Here is a 24,138-nt window from a genome sequence, read left to right as displayed (position 1 = left end):
CTACACTCTACACTCTACACTCTACACTCTACACTCTACACTCTACACTCTACACTCTACACTCTACACTCTACACTCCACACTCCACACTCACCGAAAAGATGTTTGTAAACTGCTGGTAAACTAAACGATAGAGGTTTATTTTGCAGAGGAGGATAAAGAACGTCAGGTTTAGCTTGAAGTGGAGAACTGAGGACATCAGGTTTAGTCATCTTAATCTCGATTTCGTTACCATCTTCTAAAGAATCAAACGGATATAATTATTGGGTTTAACGGGAAACAATTTCAAAAAATGATCCGACGCAGAATTTCTTCTGGGGTAATTACTCGCTTCAGCCTTCCTCGCTATGCACATCCTTGAAATCATTGATTGTTCAGCAGATCGACCCATCTAGCATCCAGGAACAAAACCTTTTGGCTTTTAACTTTATGAATTTATAATTGGAATTCTGCTATTATTAACCCTTGCAGGCAAAGCTAGGTTTCCAAGCTTGTTTTGAATAAAATAAATGACAAAACTAACAAAAATTCAACTTTTCATTGTTTAATGTTTTTCCCTATATTTTATAAGCGAGCGCCTAGCAAGGAATATAAGCTCATTAACTCAAAATAATTAAAAAGTATGTTTCACAAATTCCAGATTTAATGCGGTTAAAGATAGATTTGTACACTGAAGGAACAGCAAGTGAAGATGTCTATGAACAGCTTGTCTAGTTCGGGAATCCAGGCAATTTTTGTTAAAAAGTCAATCTCTCCATTCAGAGTTTTTTAACTAAGCAAAGACCATTTCACATGTTTTACCGAGATCCTTAATCACAATTTAAGGCAAGTCAGTCCAGGGGTTCTTGAGTTATGATCAGATTTTAAAAAAAGATATTACTATTTTACATTTATAGATTCATTGTCTTACCTTTCAATCCGGGGCGTTTTTTAGCGCTATGAGGTGGAGTCATGAAAGGAGACTGCTGTAGGAGTCCATCTTGTTTAGTGGGAGTAGAAAATTCATGGCTACAGTGGAGTACATTCAGAAGGCACTCATCGGCTCTAGATGATATGCTGGAACAATCTTCTTGAGAAAAGACGGAACTTGAGTCATTGCCAGATTGAATGTAAATAATAAATTCTCTCTCACAGTAAATGCAAATTTCTGTATCACCTTCTTCACAGACACAAGATTGCTCATTCTCATTCTTATTCTCATCATCCTCTATCTCTGGAAGTTCAAGAGAAAAATGAGGCTGGGAGTCATGAGGTGTCTTGCGCCGAACTTCCAGTTTAGCTTTATAATCAGCTTCAGCTAAAAAATTATCTATCACCGATAATTTCATCAGTGCCTTAGTTTCCGGTCTCTGGGTTGTCCAGCGTTTAGCTTCATGTTCAGCTTCAAGAACAGCTAGAAGCGCTTCAGATTCCGGGTTAGTTACCAACCCATCCCGGCCAGGCAATTTTAATATTGGGCTTGTCTGTGTTTTGTCAGTGTCCGGTTTCTGGGTTTCGTTTTTTGTGATTTCCGGTTCTAGAGCTGCTATAGCGGAAGTGTTGGGTATCTTGACCTCTGTAAAGGGGAGAGGACGGGCAACTTTGGAAAAAGATTCTGAAAAAAGAAATTCATTATTTTTTTCCATAAAATAAGGCTATTAAGTGGTAGCAGAAAATTGTTAGGAAAAATGTTATTATTTAATATTGTTTTTTAATAACAAATAACAAATTATGAGACTGTAAAGACGACCTGAAACTTATAAAAATTGACGATTTAAAAAAGTTTTCTGTCTTGAGCTTAATGATTTAAACGATTTAATTAGATAGAAAATTTTTTTACAGTTGCAGAGGGAATCATGAATATAAGGAAAAGACAGTGTAAATTCCGTGAATTCGGTAAATTCCGTAAATTCCGTAAATTCCGTACAACCGTGTCTGAAGTTTTATCCTATGAGGGGAACTATGTATCTGATTAAATCCGTTTTTCTTTAAAGTTTACTTTTTTGTTAAAGAAACTCTCAAAAATAATGTTGACAGTCCCTTTAAATCCTCAAATGTGCATCGTGGTCGGCGTTTATATCAATACAATGAACCCGACTTTTCGATTTAAGTTTTGATTTCTAACAGGCTTTTTTTCAAATTACAAGTTTACATGTAAACAAAGAGAAGATGTTAATTGACAGCTTCTCCTTGTTTCCATGTTTATGTGCATTGTGTATCCATACTGTTTGAAAGCTTGGTAGAAATAAATATTGAGATCGAAAGTCGTCTTTGTTGTATTGATATATCCTACGAAGACTATAGATGTGACCTGGCGTGAATCCGCTGGTCTGGATTTCTCTCTTTTTGTAGAAATCTCTCAAAAAAACAATAGAATCCACTCCCAGGATATCTTCACGTAGTTTCAGTCTAGTCAACATACAGATTAGTTAATCCACTTACCAGAATTAAGAATGAATTTAACTAATTCCGTTCATTCATAAATTCCTAGCTAAGTTTATTCATAATTTTAGGCAAACAGTAAACACACAGTTTCAATCTGACAAACATATTTGTTAATTACCTTTACTGAAGAAAATAAGATTAACTATTTATTCATAAATTCCTGGCCTAGTTTATTTATAATTTTCAAGTAAACCCTTTCAACTGAAAACGCAGCTAGTAATGTTAAACATTAAACATTGCTTTTCTTACACTATGCCAAACTTTGACTTCGAGATAATATATAAAAATCAAACAAGAACTATCGATTTTTGGTATACATTTTGGTATACATTTTGTTTGTTTTTTAAGGATAGAAATAGAATATTGCAAAGTTTAATTAAATTTAAATTTATCAAATACAGGTCTGAAATAATGCAAGTTTTATCAAAAGTTCTGAAAAAAAACCAACCGAAACGATTAACACTTCTATGTACATTGTACAGTACACATACAGACTATCTAAAGCCAAACGGGACTGTACACTGTACACGGGACTGTACACTGTACACGGGACTGTACCACATTTTATTTGATTATATACCCCTTTATTTTAAAGGCTCAATGGTCATAAAAAAAATCGTTGACAGTCCTACCCAGCTCTCTCCATCTCCTTCTGCAGTACAGGGAAATCAAACCGGTTTCCATTGTGCGCCACCAGGCAAACAGGCCCGCCCAACGATTCAAGGAATCTTAAATAAAACTTTTATATAACTGTCAGTCTTAAGCCAAATATTTTGATCTGACAAATTTTTATCTAAAAAAATTGACAAAAAGGAAGTTTAAAATAAATTAATTTCAATCATTTCAAAAGCTTCCTGAAAATGGAAAGAAAAATCTCTAATTTCAATATTTTTAGTCAAAGATAAAAATCTAATGATTAATAATACATATTAAGATAAAAATTGTCATTCAATTATTTTCAAATTTTCAAAGCTCAGATCCAGTAAGAAAAATAACTAATTTCTATAATATTTTCTTTTAAATTTCGAATTTTAATTTTAGCAAAATTTATTTTCTTCTTTTTAGCTGATCATACTTTTATTTTAATTTCTATAGATTAAATAATTCTCTGTGTAAAATAACATTCTTAACAAATTAAAAAAAGCTATTTTTTGTTGAACTAACCTTCCAATGGTTTGCGCGGGCCCATCTTTAAATTTAGCCTGGTGTTCCAAGCTGTAATTACTTAATCCTATTAAAATGGATTTTTGTTAAAAACAACTTTAATTGTATATTATATATCTTATATTGGATTTTTATAAGTTTAATTGTTTTTAGTTTGCTATTTGCTGTTTGCTGTTGGTTGTGTTGTTGGTTTTTGGTTGCTGATTTTTTCTGTTTGCTGTTTGCTGTGTGTTATTTGTTGTTTGTTGTTTGTTGTTTGTTGTTTGTTGTTTGTTGTTTGTTGTTTGCTGTTTGCTGTTTGCTGTTTGCTGTTTGTTGTTTGTTGTTTGTTGTTTTTTGTTTGATGTTGATATATAATTTATAATTATAACTATGATAAATTTATTTATATAATTTTGTTGGTTTCTACATGCAACGTCTTTAAACTGGTAAGTACTAAAATATGGTTTTGAAAAGAGGTGAATAATGATATATATAATGAGATACTAATTTATATTTAAAAAGAATATACTCCGGAAATAGAGAAAAAGATCAAATTCCCATATTATTTAGGACCGGGTTAGTTTTTTATGACCTTCATATCCATTATATATATATATATATGTCGTATATGTATTTTGAATAATATATGTTGAATAGTACCGGGGAGGAGGGGCCTAGGGATGGTTCAAGATGAGCAGACTACAGAGGGGGGGGGGGTAGGGTTACCAGTCTGTTCCACCGTCCTAGAGGGCGGAGTTATATTGTAAATAAAGGGGGGAGAAGGTTGCGGTCAGTTCACCCCCCCCCCCTACACCATGCTCTATTCACATACTAAGCAGCTAAAACCAGTTTCCCTACAGAACTCGTAAAGTCAACCTACTCCATGATTCCTGTTTAGTATTCATACATCCGTTCAACCTTTTCTCACTGTGTGTGCTAAAACTAGAACCCAGAGTTACGATGATGTCAGCAGATCAGTCCTGGATCCTCTCTAGCTATTACAGGTAGTGCCTTCAGTTGGTTCATTTTTATAAGGAGTTTTTAGTCTATATTTTCAAGTTTTGGCAAAGTGTAAGAAATTTTTTTTTTTAATTCTATCTGTTCTATCTGAACCTTTTCATTTCTTACAATAGATCAAATTTTGATTCTGGCAGAAGAAATATGCAAATTAAGAAAGATGTTTCAACGATCAGTTTTGGATTATATATCAATTTTTTTAGTTTAAAATAAGAAAATTTGACCATAATGCAGTATCAAAACAAAAATAAAAACTCCTTAACTGTTAAAAATATTACAGGGACCTGGAGGCGGCGGAGAGAAACGCCGGTGGCGGAGGAAACCAGGAAACCTTCTTCCTTCCCGGATACAACCCTGGGGCGGAGTTTCAGGGATACAGAGGAACATCCGCCGAAGATTCCTACGCCGCCAATCCTCAGCAAAATCCTTCACAGCAGCAGCAGAGCAGATCTAGTGAGCAGCAGACAACCAGGTCTAGTGAACTCAGGTTTAGTGAGTTTGGAGGACGGGAACTAGGTTCTAGTGAGTTCAGAGGACGGGAGATAGGATTCGAGGAAAGGGCAAACGGATCAGGAATGTTTCTATATTCTGAACTATTATGATATTATTTTTATCAATCTGGGTTAATTAGTTTGCTAATTCTAAATCTAATAAACCAATTTAGAAGAGTTCAGATTAAGAAAATAGACTTTTAAGAGTTTGGTGGCTCTTCGGAGTTTGGTGGCCAGGACATTACTTCAAATCAGTTTGGTGCAAGAGATATCGGCTCACCGGGAACACAGGAGGAAACGGCCGGACGATTCTTACACCACAATATTATTTCGGCCGGAACCAGATCGAGAGAGGACGGAAAACGCACGCAGCAACCTGAACAGCGCGCGCAGACAACTAAACGACAAACCGACGCGGAGCTTGCAGCAGAGTGTCAACGAATCGTGGATCGACTGTACGCGTCACTGAACCAATAGTTTTTTATATAAAGTCAACAATATTGTGAAAATGATAAATACATTAGAAAATAAAAAATATTAGAAAATAAACCTGTTATTTCCTCCGCCATTGGATCAATTCTCTTCATTGGATTTACCGCCAGGGTCAGCTTGCTTAGTACTCTAGAAAAATAGATTATTTTACCTTTAAATTATTTTGGAAAACGTAGAATTTGAAAACTTAATTTGAGTTGACACTAACATTTTGTAATAACTATGTGCTTATAATTTGTCAATCAAATCAAATGGGATGGCTTAAGGCACCTAAATGTAGTTTCAAATTATGCCAAAATCCGGGTTTTTCAGCCCCATCTCTACCAATGTTATACTATATTTTAATGAGAATTACAATTTTAGTCATACTAGGCTTTTAGGGAGCTTCGCGCTCATCTTCTATTTAAATTGTGAACATGTCCTTTTTTTTACATTTTATAACAAGGAAGAAAAAATTTTTGCGGATTTTAAAAAAATCGCGGATTTTCAAGAATTTAATTTTTTTACAAAATTAAAAACCTTTAAAACACATTTTTTTTATCATTCGTAATCCTTCCCTGTGGTCACGTGATGTCCCAAGCCGTTTTGACGTTTATTGGATACAAACAGACAGACAAGCCAAATTTATATATAGATGACGAATTCTGTTTAAGTGAAAGAAAACCGGATTTAAGTTTGGTATTGCTTTTGCAGGTGAAGATCACAGCACACGACAAATTACCAAATTTGAGCCATTTTGCCACTTCAGCGTACCCAATCTACTGACGAAATATTAGGTATTGTATATCCATGACACAATTGCCTTTATTTCAAATCATTAAAAACTGAATTTTTTTAAAGAGGGTTTTTTGAGTATTTCAAAATACGTATAAATCTTTATTTTTGAAGATTTAAAGATTTTATATTAGATATTAATTATTTTATTTTATTTTTTATTATATTTCATTCAATTGTGAAGGCATTAGATTGGTTAACATACGTTTTGTAAATCGCATGAATAAGAACATTTTGACTACTATTTTTATGTTTTTAAACTTAACTGGCCAAGTTTAAAAATAAAATAAAAGTGTCAAGTTTGATTTTAAACATCTAATTGAGTATAGTGAGTTATTCATCGTTGTTTTTCTTATAGCATGTTTCATTGTCCCTGTATCATAACTCGCAATGTACATTTATAGAGAAACCACAATTGAAATGTTGTTTTTCTAAAAGACAAAAAAGAATTTCTCATTCATCCTTGTTCAGATTTTTTAAGGATACCGTAGAACCTTAAAACTGAATCGAATATGAATGAAATTCACTTGAAACTATCAAATATAAATTAAGTTCACTTGAAGCTATTTCTCCAAGCCCTTGGAACTTAAAATATTGACGTTATTATTTCACTGTTCATGAATTTAAAGAGATCCTTGTAAGAAGAATTACAATAAACAATAAGTAACACTTAACTTTTGTAGTCTACTGTGTTAATTTTGGATTAATCTAATTTAACTATTGTTTTGGTAAACCCTGCCATATTTTTAAAGCTACACTATATTATTTATTATAATCTTTATTTCTAAATCACGTAGAAGATCGGAAATTGACCAAACAAGCAAAATCCGTGTTTTTGTCTGAGAATACTTGTATGTTCTCTTTCATTAAGAGTTCCCCAACGTACGCTAATCCTTTACTAATTGTATAGGCCATAAACTAAACCGAGAGCGCACTGCATATTTCGTTTTGTATAAGTTGATTCTGGCCTAACCTAAAGTATATCAATATTAGTAAACAGTTGTAAGTGTACAGTACTGCAAACTGAGCGCACAGGTAGAAAACTATCATCCCCCCTGGGGTTCCCTTTGTGTGAAGTGTTGTTAATAGTTTTTTTTTTCTTTTTGATAACTTTTAATATAACTTCAACATTTCAAAATTGGATTCTGTTAAAGTTTGTTTTTCAAAAAGAGAAAAAATATACAGGGTGTCTCAAAAAAACGGGGACTAAGGGTTTGCAGACTCGTTTGAAATCGGATTTTCAAGATTAAGACCATTTTTAATATCTACGTACAATTTCCAATTCAATAAGCCCAATTTTAGACTTGCAGATCTAAAAATGTTGATTTTTTAGGCTTATATAGTTTCCAATTAGAGTGAGTAAATTTGGTAAGAATAAAAATAATTTCAGTTTGCACAATTTTGTTTGTAATCGGATTTTCAAGATTGAGACCATTTTTAATATCTACGTACAATTTCCGATTCAATAAGTCCAAATTTAGGCTTGTGCTTGTAGATCTATAAATAACAATTTAATAGGCTCCTAAAGCTTCCAACTGGAGCTAGTAAAAAGTAAAAGATAATCTCAATTTAAACAATTTTGTATACAATGTTGGGCTACAGTTTATTACAATCTTATTCAAAATGTCCACCATTATAGCAGCAAGACACTTTTGGGCCCTAGATTTATCTTCAAAAATAGCCTTTAGAGACAGCAGGGCAACTATTTTTCTTCTGATTTTCACCTCAAGTTCGTTAAGTGCCTGAACTAGGCCTAGTATAAAATTGTTATTTTAATATCTATAAGCCTTGCAATTGGGCTCATTTAATCGGAAATCGTACGTAGATATTAAAAATGGTCTCAATCTTGAAAATCCGATTACAAACAAAATTGTGCAAAAGGAGATTTTTACCAAATTTACTCACTCTAGTTGGAAACTTTAGGAGCCTAAAAATTGGCATTTTGAGATCAACAGGCCTAAAATTGGGCTCATTGAATTGAAATTTGTGCGTAGATTTTAAAAATGGTCTCAATCTTGAAAATCCGATTTCAAACGAGTCTGCAGACTAGCCAAAACGATTGACAACCCTACTTCTATGAACGTTAACGACCAATTTTATTTAAATTTTACATACTAAATCATTATACTGTTCTTGCGATTGATTTTCTTTACTTTAGAATATAATTTAAAATCCGATTTTCCGACATAAACCAAGAAATATATAAATTAGAGATAATTAAGAATTTATTTTTATGTTTAATCCAACAAAAATTGTACAATGTAAAATTATCATAAAAAATTTATGTTATTCACAAAAAAATTAACTAATTTGTGCAATATAATAAACGAGGGAGAGAAGGCAAGCAACAACATTTCTTCTTCAAAGCCAAGTTTCTAACTTACACCACCATACGTAATTTTTGTCCAAATTTTAGAACCAAGAAATCAATATTTCAGAAGAAGAATATTAGGATAAAAACTCGAAGTTGGCTCTGATCGGAGGAAAATTAGAATGACGTGGCTCGGAAGAAAAATTGTCGTGGCTGGTGTTCCAACCCTCAATAAACCTTGGATAAGCATGTCGAGCAAAACCGTTCACATTCCCTTTTCCAGACATCTGAACAAAAAAATGTTAAATGTTAAAAATAATTCTCGAGAGTTATTTAATCAGAATCAAATCTTGATCATTTATAGTGAAAAAAATAGAAGTTGTCTCAAACTCTTACTTCTTATCATTATCACGCGACCTCATTTTTTAAAAACTACGACAGCAAGTTGCAAAGATATAAGGATTAGAAAATTGAAACAAATTTTTATTTTCTCTGTTTTGCAATAAAATAAACAACGTATAATGTAATTTATTACCGTCGTCGTCGTATATATCAATACAATGAAGACGACTTTCAATTTAAATGTTCTTCTAAGCTTTCAAACAGCATGGATACGCGTAAACATAGAAACAAAGCAAAGCTGCTAATTTACAGCTTCTCTTTGTTTACTTTTAAACTTATTATATGAAAAAAGTGTTTCATCCTTGTATTGATATATCCGCCGACCATGTATAGTATTATCCACATGTAAGAGTATCTATATATTTGACTGGTCTGTTTGTTAAAAATAACATCACAACAGCTGCACCGATCGGACCGATCATTTATTGCGGCAACTCAATTATCCCAGTGAAGGATTATGAACGGTAAAATAAAAAAAAAAATGGAAAACAAGGTCGACATTAATTATTTTTGAAAATGCAAAAATTTAAACAGAAAAATTCATAAATATTTTTGTTTCTTGCAGAGTATCGGTTAAAAGCTGATTTCTGAAAAAAGGCAAAAAAGTCTTTATAAATTTAGGCATTGATTTTATTTTTATCCAATTTTTTTCATACAATTTTTGCTTACTCTCGATTTGCTCCAATTTACGGCAAATGTTGTCTCCTAAGCATAGATAGATAAAATCACTGATTATAAAGGCGAGAGTGTCGTCATATGCGGATTCTATGAGATCCGTACATTGGAGCGCATGGTGAGTAAGCAACCTTATTATACAACCTTGAGTTTAATATGAGATGGTTCTAAATTAAATATCTATTATTACCTGAGCTTGAACTAGGGTTTGAAGATGTTTGCAGTACAGTTCTAGTTCGGCTAGATGTACTGCAACGAAGGAGATCTCGGTGATACGGGGAGCTAAATAATAAACTTGTTTTTGTGTACATTGTACAACACTGCATAAACTGCACAGAAATGGACTGGGTGTCCCAATAAACATGGGAATTAAGTGAAAACTCCAAAATCGACTTTTTAAGAATAAGTTTTGTAAATTGTAATAAATAATAGAACAAACAAAGGGTATTTTAAGGTTAAGCTTCAATCTTTTACCTGTGAGCCCCGTGGTTTCACAGTCGAAAAACACATAAGACTTGATAGGCACATGTTCTGGCATTGTGAGCAATCCCTTTATTCACTTCGAAACACCGCGATCTGTCCCTTTAATCCACTTTCCAGATTCTGAACTAACCCTTTAATTCACTAGAGGTTCAGTCTGAAAAAATATAAATTATTTTTTTTTCTTTAATTCTTTTTTTTAAATCAACGTCTTATTCTATTGTAAATTTTTCCTTATTACAATTGTATGTTTAATTGTATGCAAAATTAAGTAAACTCTATAGGTATGTAGGTATATAGGTATGTACTGCAGATTGTACAGCTCTAGGATATATACTGCAGTACATCAAGTTCTGCCAACTGTTTCAGAGCTATGTCATTCCATCCTATAAAAAGGTAGAATTAGAAAATAGAAGTATTTATTGATTTTTTTAATTTCAAAGGTTAGTCGAGCCAAGGTTATAATGCAAGGAAAGTTAATTTCAGATGCGTATACTCTGCGTACATATTGAAACCAGTTCTCTCCGGGCGAAATTTGTAAACAAGAACAGATGCATCAGTGTTCGTTTAGTATCCGAGGAGGATAAAAGCATTTAAAAATTTTGATACTTCACATAATAGTTTCCTATGACCAGAATATTTCATTGATTTTTATGTGAAAGATGGATCCGTCTTGTGTTTACATTACCGCCCAGAGACAGTACACTGCAGTACAAAAGATGCGTACACCTCTGAAATAACTTTTCTTGCATTATAACCTAGGCCGACGCAATTTCAAGGGACCCTTCTTTTACTAGGTACATGCATGATTCACAAAGGTATCTATAAACATTTAAGTGAGCAACAATGGAGAAGATATCGTCGTTTTTCTATCTTAAAAAGGTTAAGAATGAATACTGGATTTTATGGTGAATTTGAACAGAGCTGTGGATGGAATGAATAAATTGCAAAGCATAAAAGTAAATTATGTCAAAAACCAATGTTTACCAGTGTTCATGCCTTTGTCAAAGTGCCATAACACGCATATCCCAATTGCCTACTGCCTAGCAAAATAGCATATGGTTTCAAAATCTAAGTATTATAGGTTTTAATCACTGCATGCCTTCAAAAGCAGATATATTTAGCAACATATTTATGTTTTATTTAATTGTAAACAAATTCTAATTTTATTCGTTTTTAATGTTTTACCTTTATTTGCTAGAGGATTTATTGGACTTGGATGCATTAAAAATCCGACTCTAAAATCAAATCTATTTAGAATTATGTTAAAAAAGACAATATATACATTATGACTACTACTGTCAGTATATACAGTGAGACCCATGAAACTCTGGAATAGAAAGACGACTATTAGACTCAAGCTATGATTTGCATAGTAAAATAACTTGAAACACAGCCGTTTTGCACTGTACAATTGTGCACTGTACAATTGTGCACTGTACTATTGTGCACTGTACTATTGTGCACTGCACTATTGTGCACTGCACTATTGTGCACTGTACTATTGATCACTGTACTATTGTGCCCTGTACTATTGTGCACTGTACTATTGTGCACTGTACTATTGTGCACTGTACTATTGTGCACTGTACTATTGTGCACTGTACTATTGTGATGCAATATTGTGCACTGCACTATTGTGCACTGTACTATTGTGCACTGTACTATTGTGCACTGTACTATTGTGCACTGTACTATTGTGCACTGTACAATTGTGCACTGTACTATTGTCGTCTTCCTATTCATCAGTTTTAAGGGTCTTACTGTATCACTAATTTTGTGTGAAATTACATCTTTATCAATTTAAAGATAACATTAAATAAATTTTTAAAAAATGATAGACGTCATGCTCCATTTCTAATGCATGTTAAGGAGTTACTGAATATTCACGTATGTGTTATCTGTATTGCCGCATCTACATATTTTAATCGCGGATTTGCAGTTTTGAGAGAAATTTATCACCTATATATCGCATGTAAACATTTTCAGGTAAATAACTTTTTAAACATCTTTTTTTCTTTCTTTTTAATAATATAAAAAGCTTCAAAATAGTATTTTTTGTTTATCAAAAATGATCTAAATTGATTTCCTAGTTTTAAGTTTATTTTCTTTAACAATCTTTTTCCCGCGGTTCTCGGCAAATTTTCCAATTCCAATTATAAGATCAGTTTTCAACAGGACTAAAAATTCCAATTATAAGATCAGTTTCCAACAGGTCTAAAAATTCCAATTATAAGATCAGTTTTCAACAGGTCTAAAAATTCCAATTATAAGATCAGTTTTCAACAGGACTAAAAAATCCAATTTTAAGATCAGTTTTCAACAGGACTAAAAATTACAATTATATAAGATCAGTTTTCAACAGGATTAAAAATTGACAAATTATATAAGATAAGTTTTCAACAGGACTAAAAATTCCTATTATAAGATCAGTTTTCAACAGGTCTAAAAATTCCAATTATATAAGATCAGTTTTCAACAGGACTAAAGATTCCAATTATAAGATCAGTTTTCAACAGGACTAAAAATTCCAATTATATAAGATCAGTTTCCAACAGGACTAAAAATTCCAATTATATAAGATCAGTTTTCCACAGGACTAAAAATTCCAATTATATAAGATCAGTTTTCAACAGGACTAAAAATTCCAATTATATAAGATCAGTTTTCAACAGGTCTAAAAATTCCAATTATAAGATCAGTTTTCAACAGGTCTAAAAATTGACAAATTGACTATATAAATATATAGCTATTTCAAAATAACTTCCCCAGAACAAACATTGGTGAATGATAATTATGATGTCCACCACTAGTTCAGTTTCCGAGGTTGTGGTATTTTTGCGTTGAACAGGATTAACAATAAACACGATTATTCTTAAATTCCCATACATATTATCAAGTAAAAGAGATATTATAAGATTAGTTCTCAACAGGCCTATCAATAGACAAATTCCAATTTTAAGTCGAAAATTGTGCCAAAAATAATTAATGAGCAGTGTTTAACAGAACTTATAATTAATAACATGACTTTCAAACCATAAAATGGTATCAGTGATCAACTGGACTAATAAATGAATAAAAATATTCCTCTATCAGGGATCAACTGGACTAAAATTAATAAAAAATACTCCACAGGACTAATTATAGTCGCTAGAATATGCATAAGAATTGTGTTCGACAAATAGAAAATAGTCAAAAATTATTCCAAATATCAGCCAGAAAAATTTCTGTCATTAAAAAAAATAAAATTAATAAAAATAATATTCAGTTAAATTTTGCCTAATATTTCAAGAAGAGATGAATCACAAGCAGTCATTATCTTTTCTCTTAATTCTTTTGGCATTTCAGGAGGCGTCACATTCTTCCCTGACTCCTGGAAAACAGTGATAACCAGGAAACTGTAGATTAGGAAGACGACATTAACGCATAAATTAATTGTATTTGATTTGGTTAGAAATCAAATAGTTTTACCGCAGTAACTTATTAAATCACTTATTAAATGAATTGGGCCTTTCTACACGGCAAAATTGTAATGTATTATGCACATTGCATTATTTAAAGTCATAAATTGAATCTAAAACTCGTCTTCTTATTCCATAGTTTTATGGTTTTCACTGTATATATATATATACACATTTTCTAAAAAAAATTACAGGGTTCGTGTTTAAAAAAGAAATATTAGAATGATCTGAAAGAGATCCCTACATGAAACCCCCATGAATTTGCACTCTTACAGAACAATTATACACTTTAAAAAACGTCTCATAGATATCAAATGAATCCTGAAAAATTTTCTACAAAACTGCACTGTCAGCTCAACTACCATGTCTAGCCAGTCGCTCCCTTTGAATGTTAGGGGGGTTATGTTAGGGGGGTTATATTTACAGAAATATGTCAAGGGGAATATGTTCCTATTAATCTTCTAAAATATATTTACAGGAATATGTCAGGGGGAATATGTTCCTATTAATCTTCTAAAAAAATATTTACAGGAATATGTCAGGGGGAATATGTTCCTATTAATCTTCTAAAACATATTTACAGGAATATGTCAGGGGGAATATGTTCCTATTAATCTTCTAAAATATATTTACAGGAATATGTCAGGGGGAATATGTTCCTATTAATCTTCTAAAATATATTTACAGGAATATGTCAGGGGGAATATGTTCCTAATAATCTTCTAAAATGTCAGAGGAGTTAAGTTCTCTATAGAGTCACCTTCATAAAAGCCAGAGGACAATGATTGGCCAGAAAGCTATGCTTGAAGAATGTGTCCGGAGTTCTGGAAACTTCTATACAAGGATTGTAGACATAATTTAAAACCATAATTTATAGAGCGATATATGACATGTCTGATTCTAAACGGTACACTTAAAAGCATGAGATATTTCAAGAAGAGAGTTTGTTTTTAATCTTTGTGAAGAAACAATCTCAAGAACTGACGAGGGTCAACCCAGACCGAAATATATTTTCAATAAATGTGGAACTAACATCTACTTTTTTACTCTACAGAGGTTTGGTCCATCACCATGAGCGNTTTGGTCCATCACCATCACCGAATTTGAAATCATGAGATATCCATCATCGTCTCTGTTTGAAAATTGTTTATTTTCGTGTGTAGGTTTTCCAACTTGCGCAAATTCTACTTCAAAAGCAATGGAGGAAATTATTAAAATAGAACACTTTTCACGCTAGAAAACCGGCGATATCTTTCACATTATTAATCAGGAAACGTTTTTAATGGTACCGTTGTGAATCGAGTAAAGCACCCTTTAAATGAAAGGTCACTTTAAATTACGTCTACAGTCCCTTTAATCAAACTCCAGAATCTTTGACCGCTCACCTCCTTTCTCTTGCAATCAAATCCTAACAATAACATCTTGTTAATACCCTTTAAAGAGAGCATGTTTCCAGCGAGCGGGGGAATGCGCACCACACAAATTTATCTTCCGGACCAAAAAAGACCTCTCAATTTCACGGATTGGCGCTAACTCATTTCAATTCCGCCTTAAACTAATTCAAAAAGTTGATTTTTTATGATTTGTGGTTCGGAAGAGATATTTATGTGTTCGCTAGCTCTTCTCTTTCCAACAGCAACATTTTAGAACTAACTTCTCAAGAGCAAATACTACAATTTCACACCAAACATTTCTTCAGACCAAACTATTCAATTATTTTTAGACATATTTTCCACTATTACAATAATGAATAAAATCCCTAAAGCAATTTTTCTTACCTTCTATAGGTCTTCTAGGATGAAAAGTCTTGGGAGTTTTAACAGGAGCTGAGATACCAAGAAACCCCTTGCAAGCTTCAATCTCACCGAAAGGAATTCCTAAACAAAAAGGTTGGAATATCAAAACGAAACAGCGATAGTTAGCCAGAAGCCAAAACTAAAGGACGAAAAGTTAAATGTTAAATGTTAAGTTTCAGCTTAAATGCTGGCAGCACCATTTTTGACTTAATTTAACTTGTAACTTCAAGCTTTAACTTAATTATATTTGACTCGTCGATTTTGGCAAGGTGAATAACCCATAATTTATTTTTAATCTTCCATTATACAATTCCTAAGTGATATACGTAAATAAAATAGAACCGATCAACTACTAACTAATAAAAAGATGTTAATTTTTAACAAACTAGTATTATTTCCGGAGGGAATTTTTCTCCCCAATTATCATCTCCCATTGGGAATTTTCCCAATTGTCAATTTACAAATATACGAATAAGGAAAATATTTTTACATTTTTTCTGTGATAAGTGTTAAGTGGGAGGGGGAGGAGAGGCCGGGGGAAGGGAAACAGTGTTGCGACTAGGAATTCCACCAACAATCTATATTTATACTTTTTGTTTGTATCCAATAAACGTCAAAACGACTAAACCGATCAGGTCCAAAGTTTGTGTGACAACTCATAAGACCCCAAGGAAGTTTGAGAGATGATAAAAATAAAAAGTGCACGGAAAAAATGTCGAAATTTATTAAATTTAAAAAATGCACTTGAAAGCCTAGAATCATATAAAATTCATGAACTCTCTCTTAAAATCTAACCTGTTTGGCACATGCCCCACGGTCCAGGGTTCATACCCAGAAAAATAATTTTCTTCTCTCCATCTAAATTTTTTACATATTCTAATTTGGCACTTTTTGCATAATTTACGGGTTTGATAAAAAAGGTAAAAAAAAATTTTCTCAGAAAAAAAATCTTAAGAGCTTTGAATATTTTGTTTTAACTCACATTATTATTAATTAAAGAAATTATAAAATTATGAATAAGTAATAAAATTTTTTTCTAATTTTTTCAATATCATTTTTATCTTTAAACCATCAGTTTTTTCGAATAATTTTTTTCATGGTATATTGATCATTTAATTACTTTATATAAATTATAAATCTTTTAAGCTGACTATGATCAAAATTTATAAATCAAAAAAGTTTAGCCCTAGGTATTTCTGAAGAAATATTCTATGAGGTAACTCCGCATGATCTGATAATTAAAATATTTCATGACAATTTAAAGGAAGAGGTTGCAATTTTCTCAAGCAATAAAAATACATGTCTTCAATATATTTTATCTACAATATGCTTATGACAAATCTTCAAAAGAGCTGCGTAGCCTGAACAATCTATCGGGCCAATATCATATCTAACTTGTATTAGAAAACTGGACAAATTTAAAATCAGAGAAAAATAATAATCCCGTGGAAGACGATACCTAGCCGCCTAAAACTACTTCCACAAGAATGAGATAGAACGGATACGGGGCATTGTACTTTTGAATCTACACGTGTGATCTTGATATTGACTCATGTTCTGAACCCTCTAGTAATGAGTTATAAGAAATATATATACTGGAAGTTACTTTATGCGTTTCATTAGAGTTTGACCTCAAGTCCTCTATAATCCCTTATTTAAAACCTTCCTTTAAACCTTAAAGAGTAAAAGAAGACTGTGTTTCTAAACATTTAATATCTTTAATATTAAAAATTGAGCAAGATTGGAATTAAAAAATTGATTTTTATCATATTTTATTAGTTACCCATTATCCTTTTTATACTTGTTTATCAACAGAAAAACAAAAAAATACAATTTTTATTATTAAATAATGTTGAGAAAATTAAGACAAACAAGGCATGAATTATTTTGTTTAATTGCCTAGAGGATTAGATAGATATTTTACTGGTGACCTGGTGTAATCTGTAGCAAAAAAAAACATGTTTTTCAGAAAATCAGTTCTATTGTTCAACTTGGACAAAAAAACTTAACATGTAAAAATTTGAAAAAAGTTTTTTCATATTTCTCGATTTTCCGCAATTTTCCTGAGTTTTAATTTTTACAGGGTGGATAAGAAAAATGTAATTTTTATTTTAATTCATGTTTTTACCTAATGTCATTAAATACTCAGCTAGTTTCACCTCTATTTTTAGCACTTTGTCCCTGATAATAAAGAAATTATTATTAATGCACTAAAAATAAACCTGATTGTCTCAGTGAAGAATGGTCGGAAAAGAACCGATGGAAGGTCAGCAATTTGTCCCTCGAGGTCAACTTCTTCTTCCCAGAGGTCAACATTTTGTCCATGGAGGTCAAAATTTTGTTTATGGAGGTCAATATTTTCCTGTCCCTGGAGGTTAAAAGCTACAGTCTGGAGGTCTGTTTGACTTTGAAAATTGTTTGAATGTGCCTCCAGGTCAAGGAGGTCATCAGCATACGGCTGTAGGTCAGCATGATGAGAATACCGGTCATCAGTGACATCACGAAGGTCTGACATATTCGTAAGAGCCACAAAATTATCTTTCACTCTTTTTCATCAAATATATTCTATCAAAGGTTCATTTGCATATTTTAAATGTCTAACAGTAAGTGAACCTAGAATAGCAACTCTTGTTTAGAAATAACCCATTTCATCATTAAAATCTCAACTACTCACTTCAGTTTTTTTTCTTGTTCGAGAATTCACCACATCTGTTTTCTGTACTGTCCGGATTTTAATGTTATTTGTCTATTTCTCTAGAACTTAAAAAAAGTTAACGCCACTTTTTATTTGATTCTTTATACTTACAAGTACGCTTCTATTTTACTTATTTTATTAAGGTTCGCTCACTTCCACTTATTGCTAATTTGTCCACTTCCACTTTGAAAAGTTAAGTCCTAGAAACCCCCACATGTAACTATTAAAATATACATAATTTATAGAAATAATCATGAAATTTTATAACTTTTAAAAAATTGTAATTTAAAATTTATTTTAAAGACATTGGATTTTAAAATAAATTCTCAACATTTTTTCTTTAAATGATGTATAAATTTTCCTAAATGGATGAACCCCATCTCCTCCATCTAGAGTTCTGTTCTCATTTGCCCACTTGAAGATAGAACCTTCTAGATTGTACACCTTGAACATGTACAGTGTACAGTGTACACTTGAAGATAAAACCTTCTAGATTGTACACCTGAACATGTACAGTGTACAGTGTTCACTTGAAGATAGAACCTTCTAGATTGTACACCTGAACATGTACAGTGTACAGTCTACACTTGAAGATAGAACCTTCTAGATTGTACACCTGAACATGTACACTGTACAGTGTACACTTGAAGATAGAACCTTCTAGATTGTACACCTAAACATGTACACTGTACAGTGTACACTTGAAGATAGAACCTTCTAGATAGTACACCTAAACATGTACAGTGTACAGTTTACCTTGAAGATAGAACCTTCTAGATTGTACACCTAAACATGTACAGTGTACAGTGTACACTTGAAGATAGAATCTTCTAGATTGTACACCTGAACATGTACAGTGTACAGTGTACACTTAAAGATAGAATTTTCAAGATTGTACACCTTAACATGTACAGTGTACCGCGCCGTTTTGTACAGTAGACTAAGTTTGAGATTAAAATGTACACCTAAACATGTACAGTGTACACTGTACACTTGAAGATAGAACCTTCTAGATTGTACACCTCAACATGTACAGTGTACAGTTTACACTTGTAGATAGAACCTTCTAGATTGTACACCTAAACATGTACAGTGTAGTACACTTGAAGATAGAACCTTCTAGATTGTAAACTAAACAAGTACAGTGTACACTTGAAGATAAAACCTTCTAGATTGTACACCTAAACATGTACAGTGTAGTACACTTGAAGATAAAACCTTCTAGATTGTACAACTAAACATGTACAATGTAGTAAACTTGAAGATAGATACTTCTAGATTGTACAACTAAACATGTACAGTTTACAGTGTACACTTGAAGATAGAACCTTCTGGTTGTACACCTAAACATGTACAGTGTACAGTGTAAACTTAAAGATAGAATTTTCTGGATTGTACACCTAAACATGTACAGTGTACCGCGCCGTTTTGTACAGTAGACTAAGTTTGAGATTAAACATAGATTGTACAACTGTTGCACTTTACAAAGAATGAAGAGAACTTGACAGTTCAGTTTAGGATAAAACCTTTTATTAATATTATCATTATTATTCTAAACTACCCAGGTTCATATTATCATTCACAGTCATAGGTAATCCCACCGTTTACCCGCGCTTGGCATTAAATTTTTATAATTATGACGCGGCAAAATATCGAATTTTTTAGCCATGGGTTCCCACAAAAAAGTTTAGCCAAATCAATATAGTCATTTGGCCAGCTATAGCGAATATATATATATTTGCGAAAAGCTTTTTGACATGAATTACAATCATAGAGAATAGAATATATATTAGAGGGGAATTTAAAGAATCTCTCGGTATGAATTNCAACACAGAGGATCTTAAACATTAAAATATACAAATCAAAACTAAAATTTGAAAGACACATGACACAACTTCAGATCAAATTAAATGAAAAATCAGTCAAGTTGAGAGTGAGAATCAATTCTGCAGGATGATGGATAGCATTTATTCTACATACTTCATAAAAATATTCTGGTTCGTGTTTGTAGTCTTTAAGTTAACCATATATATGGATGACTAACCCCATCTTTCTTCTTAGTTCACTTACAGGACAAATGAGTCCCTTCGGTATCGGAACTTTGTAGAATCTAGGAGCTCGACTCACCTGAGCTGGGAACTTTTGAATGGGATCCCATTAATCCCGACTGCTTAATCCGAATATTCAATGTGGACACTTTTGATTTCTTGCTTAATCCAATCTTTTTTGGATATACTACAGATAAATAAAAAACCGGTTTTTAAAATCAAGAGTTTCTGTTTATTAATCTTAAATGGCGCGCAAAATTTCAAATTTACCGCCTTCTGATACGCGATTCTAATTGGTTGAATTTTATACACTTTTCAGGATACAAGTACAAAATTTAGTTAGTCTCGAGATTAAGAAAAAGAGAGGATTAAGCATTAATCCCGATATCCACCATTCAAAAGTTCCCAGCTCTGAGCGTATATGATATGCAAAATTTTATCTTTTGTATTTCATAATTAAATATATTCAGTATTTTTTATTTCTAAGGTATTGTATTTTTCAGTGTATAAATAACAGAAGAATAAAGACTAGAAACTCTTTAACCATTGGTACCAGCGCATCTGTGAGATAAGTAAAATAAATCAAAATCAAAATCATCCACATCCCATCACATAGACCCAAAAATAAGAAAGCAAAATAAATTTTCTAATATTTTTCAATTTTCAAGTTTTTATTATTGTTGTTAACGTTTCTATACCTGTATCCTAAGGAACAATAACAAATCAACAAAGTTTCTGAGTTGTCTGCCTTGTTTTTCACATGATCTTAACAAACAAGAAACTTTTAAACTCCGCTAACCTTATATAAATCTGCTAACCTTGTAAAAATCTGCTAACCTTGCATGAAACAGCAAATCTGTTCTAACCTTGTGTAAATCTGCTAATATGTTCTGTATCTGATAACCTTCTACAAATCTGCTACTCTGTTCTGTATCTTCTAACCTTCAAAAAATCTGCTAATCTGTTCTGTATCTGCTAACCTTCTATAAATTTGTTAATCTGTTCTGAATCTGCTAACTTCTACAAATCTGTTAATCTGTTCTGTATCTGCTAACCTTCTATAAATCTGCTAATCTGATCTGTATCTGCTAACCAGTAAAACTGCTATTCTGATCTGTATCTGCTAACCTTCTATAACTCTGCTAATCTGTTCTGAATCTGCTAACTTCTACAAATCTGTGAATCTGTTCTGTATCTGCTAACCTTCTATAAATCTGCTAATCTGATCTGTATCTGCTAACCAGTAAAACTGCTATTCTGATCTGTATCTGCTAACCTTCTATAAATCTGCTAATCTGTTCTGAATCTGCTAACTTCTACAAATCTGTGAATCTGTTCTGTATCTGCAAACCTTCTATGAATCTGCTAATCTGTTCTGTATCTGCTAACCTTCTATAAATCTGCTAATCTGTTCTGTATTTGCTAACCTTCTATAAATCTACTAATCTGTTCTGTATCTGCTAACCTTCTATAAATCTGCTAATCTGTCCTGTATCTGCTAACCTTCTATAAATCTACTAATCTGATCTGTATCTGCTAAACTTTTATAAAACTGATAAACTGATCTTTATCTGCTGACCTTCTATAAATCTGCTAATCTGATCTGTATCTGCTAACCTGTAAAACTGCTATTCTGATCTGTATCTGCTAACCTTCCAGAAAACTGATAAACTGATCTGAATCCGCTAACCTTCTATAAATCTACTAATCTGATCAGTATCTGCTAATCTTCTATAAATCTGCTAATCTGTTCCGTATCTGCTAACGTTCTACAAATCTGCTAATCTATTCTGTATCTGCAAACCTTCTACAAATCTGATAATCTGTTCTGTTTCTACTAACCTTGTATAAATCTGCTTATCTGATCTGTATCTGTTAACCTTCTATAAATCTGCTTATCTGCTCTGTATCTGCTAATCTGATCTGTATCTGCTAACCTTGTATAAATTTGCTAATCTGCTCTGTATCTGCTTGAAAATGAAGATGCCTGGCACCAGGAAGTCTGCTCACACTATATTCTTCCTGAAATTTATCATTCAAATTTCAATCAATCAATCCATCAACCAATCAACCAACCAATAAATCAATCAATAATTCAATCAAGTAATCAATTAATCAACCAATCAAGTAATCAAACAATCAATTAATCATTAAATGATATTAATCAACAACGCAATCAATCAATCAAAAGACAAAATCATTAATAAGCAAGCCATCAATGATTTTACATTGCACAGTTTACACTATACAATGAATACTTTGCACTTTAGGAAGGTAGTGAGGGGGTCAGGGGGAAATTAGATACAAAATACGAAAATATAACTTTTCCATCAACCTCTGTTTTGACCCCGAAAAAGGCTTCCCCGCGCAACTAATATTTGTACGATGCCAACTAATTAAATGTTTAGTCCGTTCAGTCAGGACTGCGGCGTCGGTGATTTCTTTGAAAAAAAAATCCCACCTCGTTTCTTGTATCTATAATAAGAATGTTGTTGCTGTTGTTTATGTTGTTGTGAAGCTCGGCTGTTGTTATGTTTTCAACATTCTCGAACCTTCTTTTCAAACTCGTGGTGATTAATTTCAACATCTGAAATTCGGGAAACCATTTTGATTTTCAATGAAAATATACAGGTACCCAAAAAGAATAAGACCTTATGTTTTATGAATTTGACTATTTGAAGTTTAATTAAGTTTTTCCCTTGCAGTTGAATATTAGTATTGTTAAAAGAAAAAAAATGTTACTCGGTATTTTTTTTCCAATCCAAGTCTCTGTATATAGGCAACAATTTCAGTTGCCTGCATGCTTTAAAGCAGAGTGGACTCAGTGGACCTATCCTATGTGGTGCCAGGGTCATGTTACATCGTCTATGCGCAACATCCCCCCAACTGAACTTNCTACGCCAGCTGTTTATTTTAGTATTATTTGAGGGTTAGGTTAGGTTAAGACAATTTCTAAGCCGGACAGGCTTAGGGGCCGAGCGCCGCGGCTAGGACAGACTAGGGGGCCGGGCGCAGCGGCCACAATATAGCAGCTGTAAAACCACGTGCCAGTAGGTCGGATGTATAGTATAGTGGATTTGGCGTAGGTCAGAAGTGGAGTATAGCGAATTTGCGTAGGTCGAAAGATACACGATCGGTACGAGAATTACAGCTAGAGAAGCGCTGAGTTTAGTTACGCATCTTGTATCCTAAAGGGGAAGCAAGAATTGTACATAGATTAAAACAAAACTTCATTCTCAGCTTGGTGCTGTGCACTTTGGACAAGGAATGGACGATCAAGAAGAACGAATGAAAAACAGGAAATAGAAGTCTCAGAATGTTTCCATCTCATATCGTATAGAAATTTAAAAATATTGTAAAATTTAATTAAAATAAAAAAATTATTAAAGTTAAAATAGGCAACAATTTCAGATGTATAATGTATATATTAGCTTTATGCAAAAGTTGAAAAATCTAAAAAGCCATAGTATGATAAAATAATTTTTGTTTGTTAATTTATTTATTGAACGATTTTGATTGAACCACGAGAATGTTTTTAGTTTGGTTTACAAATCTTCAGTGTGAAATACTTTATTATGTTCTTCTGAAACAAAAATGGCCGACTTTTTGTGAATAGATTTTTCTAAAACACTTGTTTTTTTAAAAGTATTTTTCCAGAGTTACTAAAATCCTAAACTCCTCTCACATTTTTATCTGAAAATGTAATTTTTGATAAATTAATTACGACATGATAACATAAAAGTATTAATAAATTTTTATTAAATAAAATATTTTGACAATTGTACAATAATAGGCGAAGTATGACTCGTATTTATGAAAATGCACGTTGGGGATAATATTGGGTTGGATATTGAAGGTAACTTTAATGCTAAAGTTTTAAAAAGAAAAAAAAATTACATCCCCCCCTCTCTAAATGTAAACGTAAT

The 24,138-nt window shown here is 32.4% G+C and overlaps 4 protein-coding genes across 11 annotated transcripts in view; 1 reads left to right on the top strand and 3 right to left on the bottom strand.

Annotated features, from left to right (window-relative positions):
* The window catches only part of LOC111701651 (uncharacterized), an 11,779-nt gene extending 1,408 nt beyond the window's left edge, over positions 1-10,371 (bottom strand). The window contains exons 1-9 of the mRNA XM_023473031.1: positions 10,207-10,371; positions 9,923-10,014; positions 8,893-8,942; positions 5,629-5,699; positions 3,589-3,655; positions 3,057-3,152; positions 2,291-2,388; positions 911-1,594; positions 95-238 (exon numbers count right to left, since the gene is read on the bottom strand). Of these exons, the coding sequence (XP_023328799.1) occupies positions 95-238; positions 911-1,594; positions 2,291-2,388; positions 3,057-3,152; positions 3,589-3,655; positions 5,629-5,699; positions 8,893-8,942; positions 9,923-10,014; positions 10,207-10,270 (1,366 nt within the window). The 5' untranslated portion in view covers positions 10,271-10,371. The remainder of the gene's footprint in view (positions 1-94; positions 239-910; positions 1,595-2,290; positions 2,389-3,056; positions 3,153-3,588; positions 3,656-5,628; positions 5,700-8,892; positions 8,943-9,922; positions 10,015-10,206) is intronic.
* On the top strand, positions 4,430-5,651 carry LOC111701654 (uncharacterized). Its single transcript, XM_023473042.1, has 3 exons — positions 4,430-4,574; positions 4,868-5,160; positions 5,284-5,651. The coding sequence occupies exons 1-3, from the start codon at positions 4,531-4,533 to the stop codon at positions 5,553-5,555; spliced, it is 609 nt and encodes a 202-aa protein (XP_023328810.1). The 5' UTR covers positions 4,430-4,530; the 3' UTR covers positions 5,556-5,651.
* A 152-nt stretch (positions 10,372-10,523) lies between the features above and the next one.
* Positions 10,524-18,381, bottom strand: LOC111701653 (single-strand selective monofunctional uracil DNA glycosylase). 8 transcript variants are annotated; one of them, XM_023473033.1, is made up of 13 exons: positions 17,692-18,381; positions 17,598-17,650; positions 17,369-17,410; positions 16,656-16,700; positions 16,265-16,327; positions 15,452-15,550; positions 15,025-15,081; positions 14,434-14,507; positions 13,492-13,585; positions 12,902-12,926; positions 12,302-12,367; positions 11,401-11,450; positions 10,524-10,598 (listed from the first exon to the last, which is right to left on the bottom strand). In XM_023473033.1, exons 1-13 carry the CDS (start codon positions 17,982-17,984, stop codon positions 10,537-10,539), a joined length of 1,023 nt encoding a protein of 340 aa, XP_023328801.1. In that variant the 5' UTR covers positions 17,985-18,381; the 3' UTR covers positions 10,524-10,536. The 8 variants fall into 8 exon arrangements, with proteins under 8 accessions (XP_023328801.1, XP_023328802.1, XP_023328800.1 ...); XM_023473034.1 differs by lacking the exon at positions 12,902-12,926 and adding an exon at positions 11,200-11,255 and having other exon boundaries at positions 12,302-12,392; XM_023473032.1 differs by lacking the exon at positions 12,902-12,926 and having other exon boundaries at positions 12,302-12,392.
* LOC111701662 (uncharacterized) lies at positions 18,067-23,093 on the bottom strand. Its single transcript, XM_023473053.1, has 5 exons — positions 22,674-23,093; positions 22,150-22,234; positions 20,911-20,977; positions 19,995-20,003; positions 18,067-18,082 (listed from the first exon to the last, which is right to left on the bottom strand). The coding sequence occupies exons 1-5, from the start codon at positions 22,797-22,799 to the stop codon at positions 18,067-18,069; spliced, it is 303 nt and encodes a 100-aa protein (XP_023328821.1). The 5' UTR covers positions 22,800-23,093.
* Positions 23,094-24,138: the final 1,045 nt, after the last annotated feature.

Source organism: Eurytemora carolleeae, unplaced genomic scaffold (genome assembly GCF_000591075.1).
Source record: "Eurytemora carolleeae unplaced genomic scaffold, Eaff_2.0 scaffold294, whole genome shotgun sequence".
Taxonomy (NCBI): domain Eukaryota; kingdom Metazoa; phylum Arthropoda; class Copepoda; order Calanoida; family Temoridae; genus Eurytemora; species Eurytemora carolleeae.
This window is presented reverse-complemented; position numbering and strand designations above follow the sequence as displayed.

What these genes read in the sequence shown, in the direction of transcription:
- LOC111701654 (XM_023473042.1), top strand. Translation starts at nt 4,531, where the DNA reads ATGATGTCAGCAGATCAGTCCTGGATCCTCTCTAGCTATTACAG. An exon ending in ATCCTCTCTAGCTATTACAG is followed by an intron (nt 4,575 to 4,867) that starts GTAGTGCCTTCA and finishes AAAATATTACAG; the next exon opens with GGACCTGGAGGCGGCGGAGA. An exon ending in GGAAAGGGCAAACGGATCAG is followed by an intron (nt 5,161 to 5,283) that starts GAATGTTTCTAT and finishes TAGACTTTTAAG; the next exon opens with AGTTTGGTGGCTCTTCGGAG.
- LOC111701653 (XM_023473033.1), bottom strand. Translation starts at nt 17,984, where the DNA reads ATGTCAGACCTTCGTGATGTCACTGATGACCGGTATTCTCATCATGCT. An exon ending in ATCTCTTCTTGAAATATTAG is followed by an intron (nt 12,927 to 13,491) that starts GCAAAATTTAAC and finishes GTCAATTTTTAG; the next exon opens with ACCTGTTGAAAACTGATCTT. An exon ending in GAAAATAAACTTAAAACTAG is followed by an intron (nt 11,451 to 12,301) that starts GAAATCAATTTA and finishes ATTTGATTTTAG; the next exon opens with AGTCGGATTTTTAATGCATC.
- LOC111701662 (XM_023473053.1), bottom strand. Translation starts at nt 22,799, where the DNA reads ATGTTGAAATTAATCACCACGAGTTTGAAAAGAAGGTTCGAGAATGTT. An exon ending in TTATAGATACAAGAAACGAG is followed by an intron (nt 22,235 to 22,673) that starts GTGGGATTTTTT and finishes GATAAATTTCAG; the next exon opens with GAAGAATATAGTGTGAGCAG. An exon ending in GATTAGCAAATTTATACAAG is followed by an intron (nt 20,978 to 22,149) that starts GTTAGCAGATAC and finishes TTGTTTGTTAAG; the next exon opens with ATCATGTGAAAAACAAGGCA.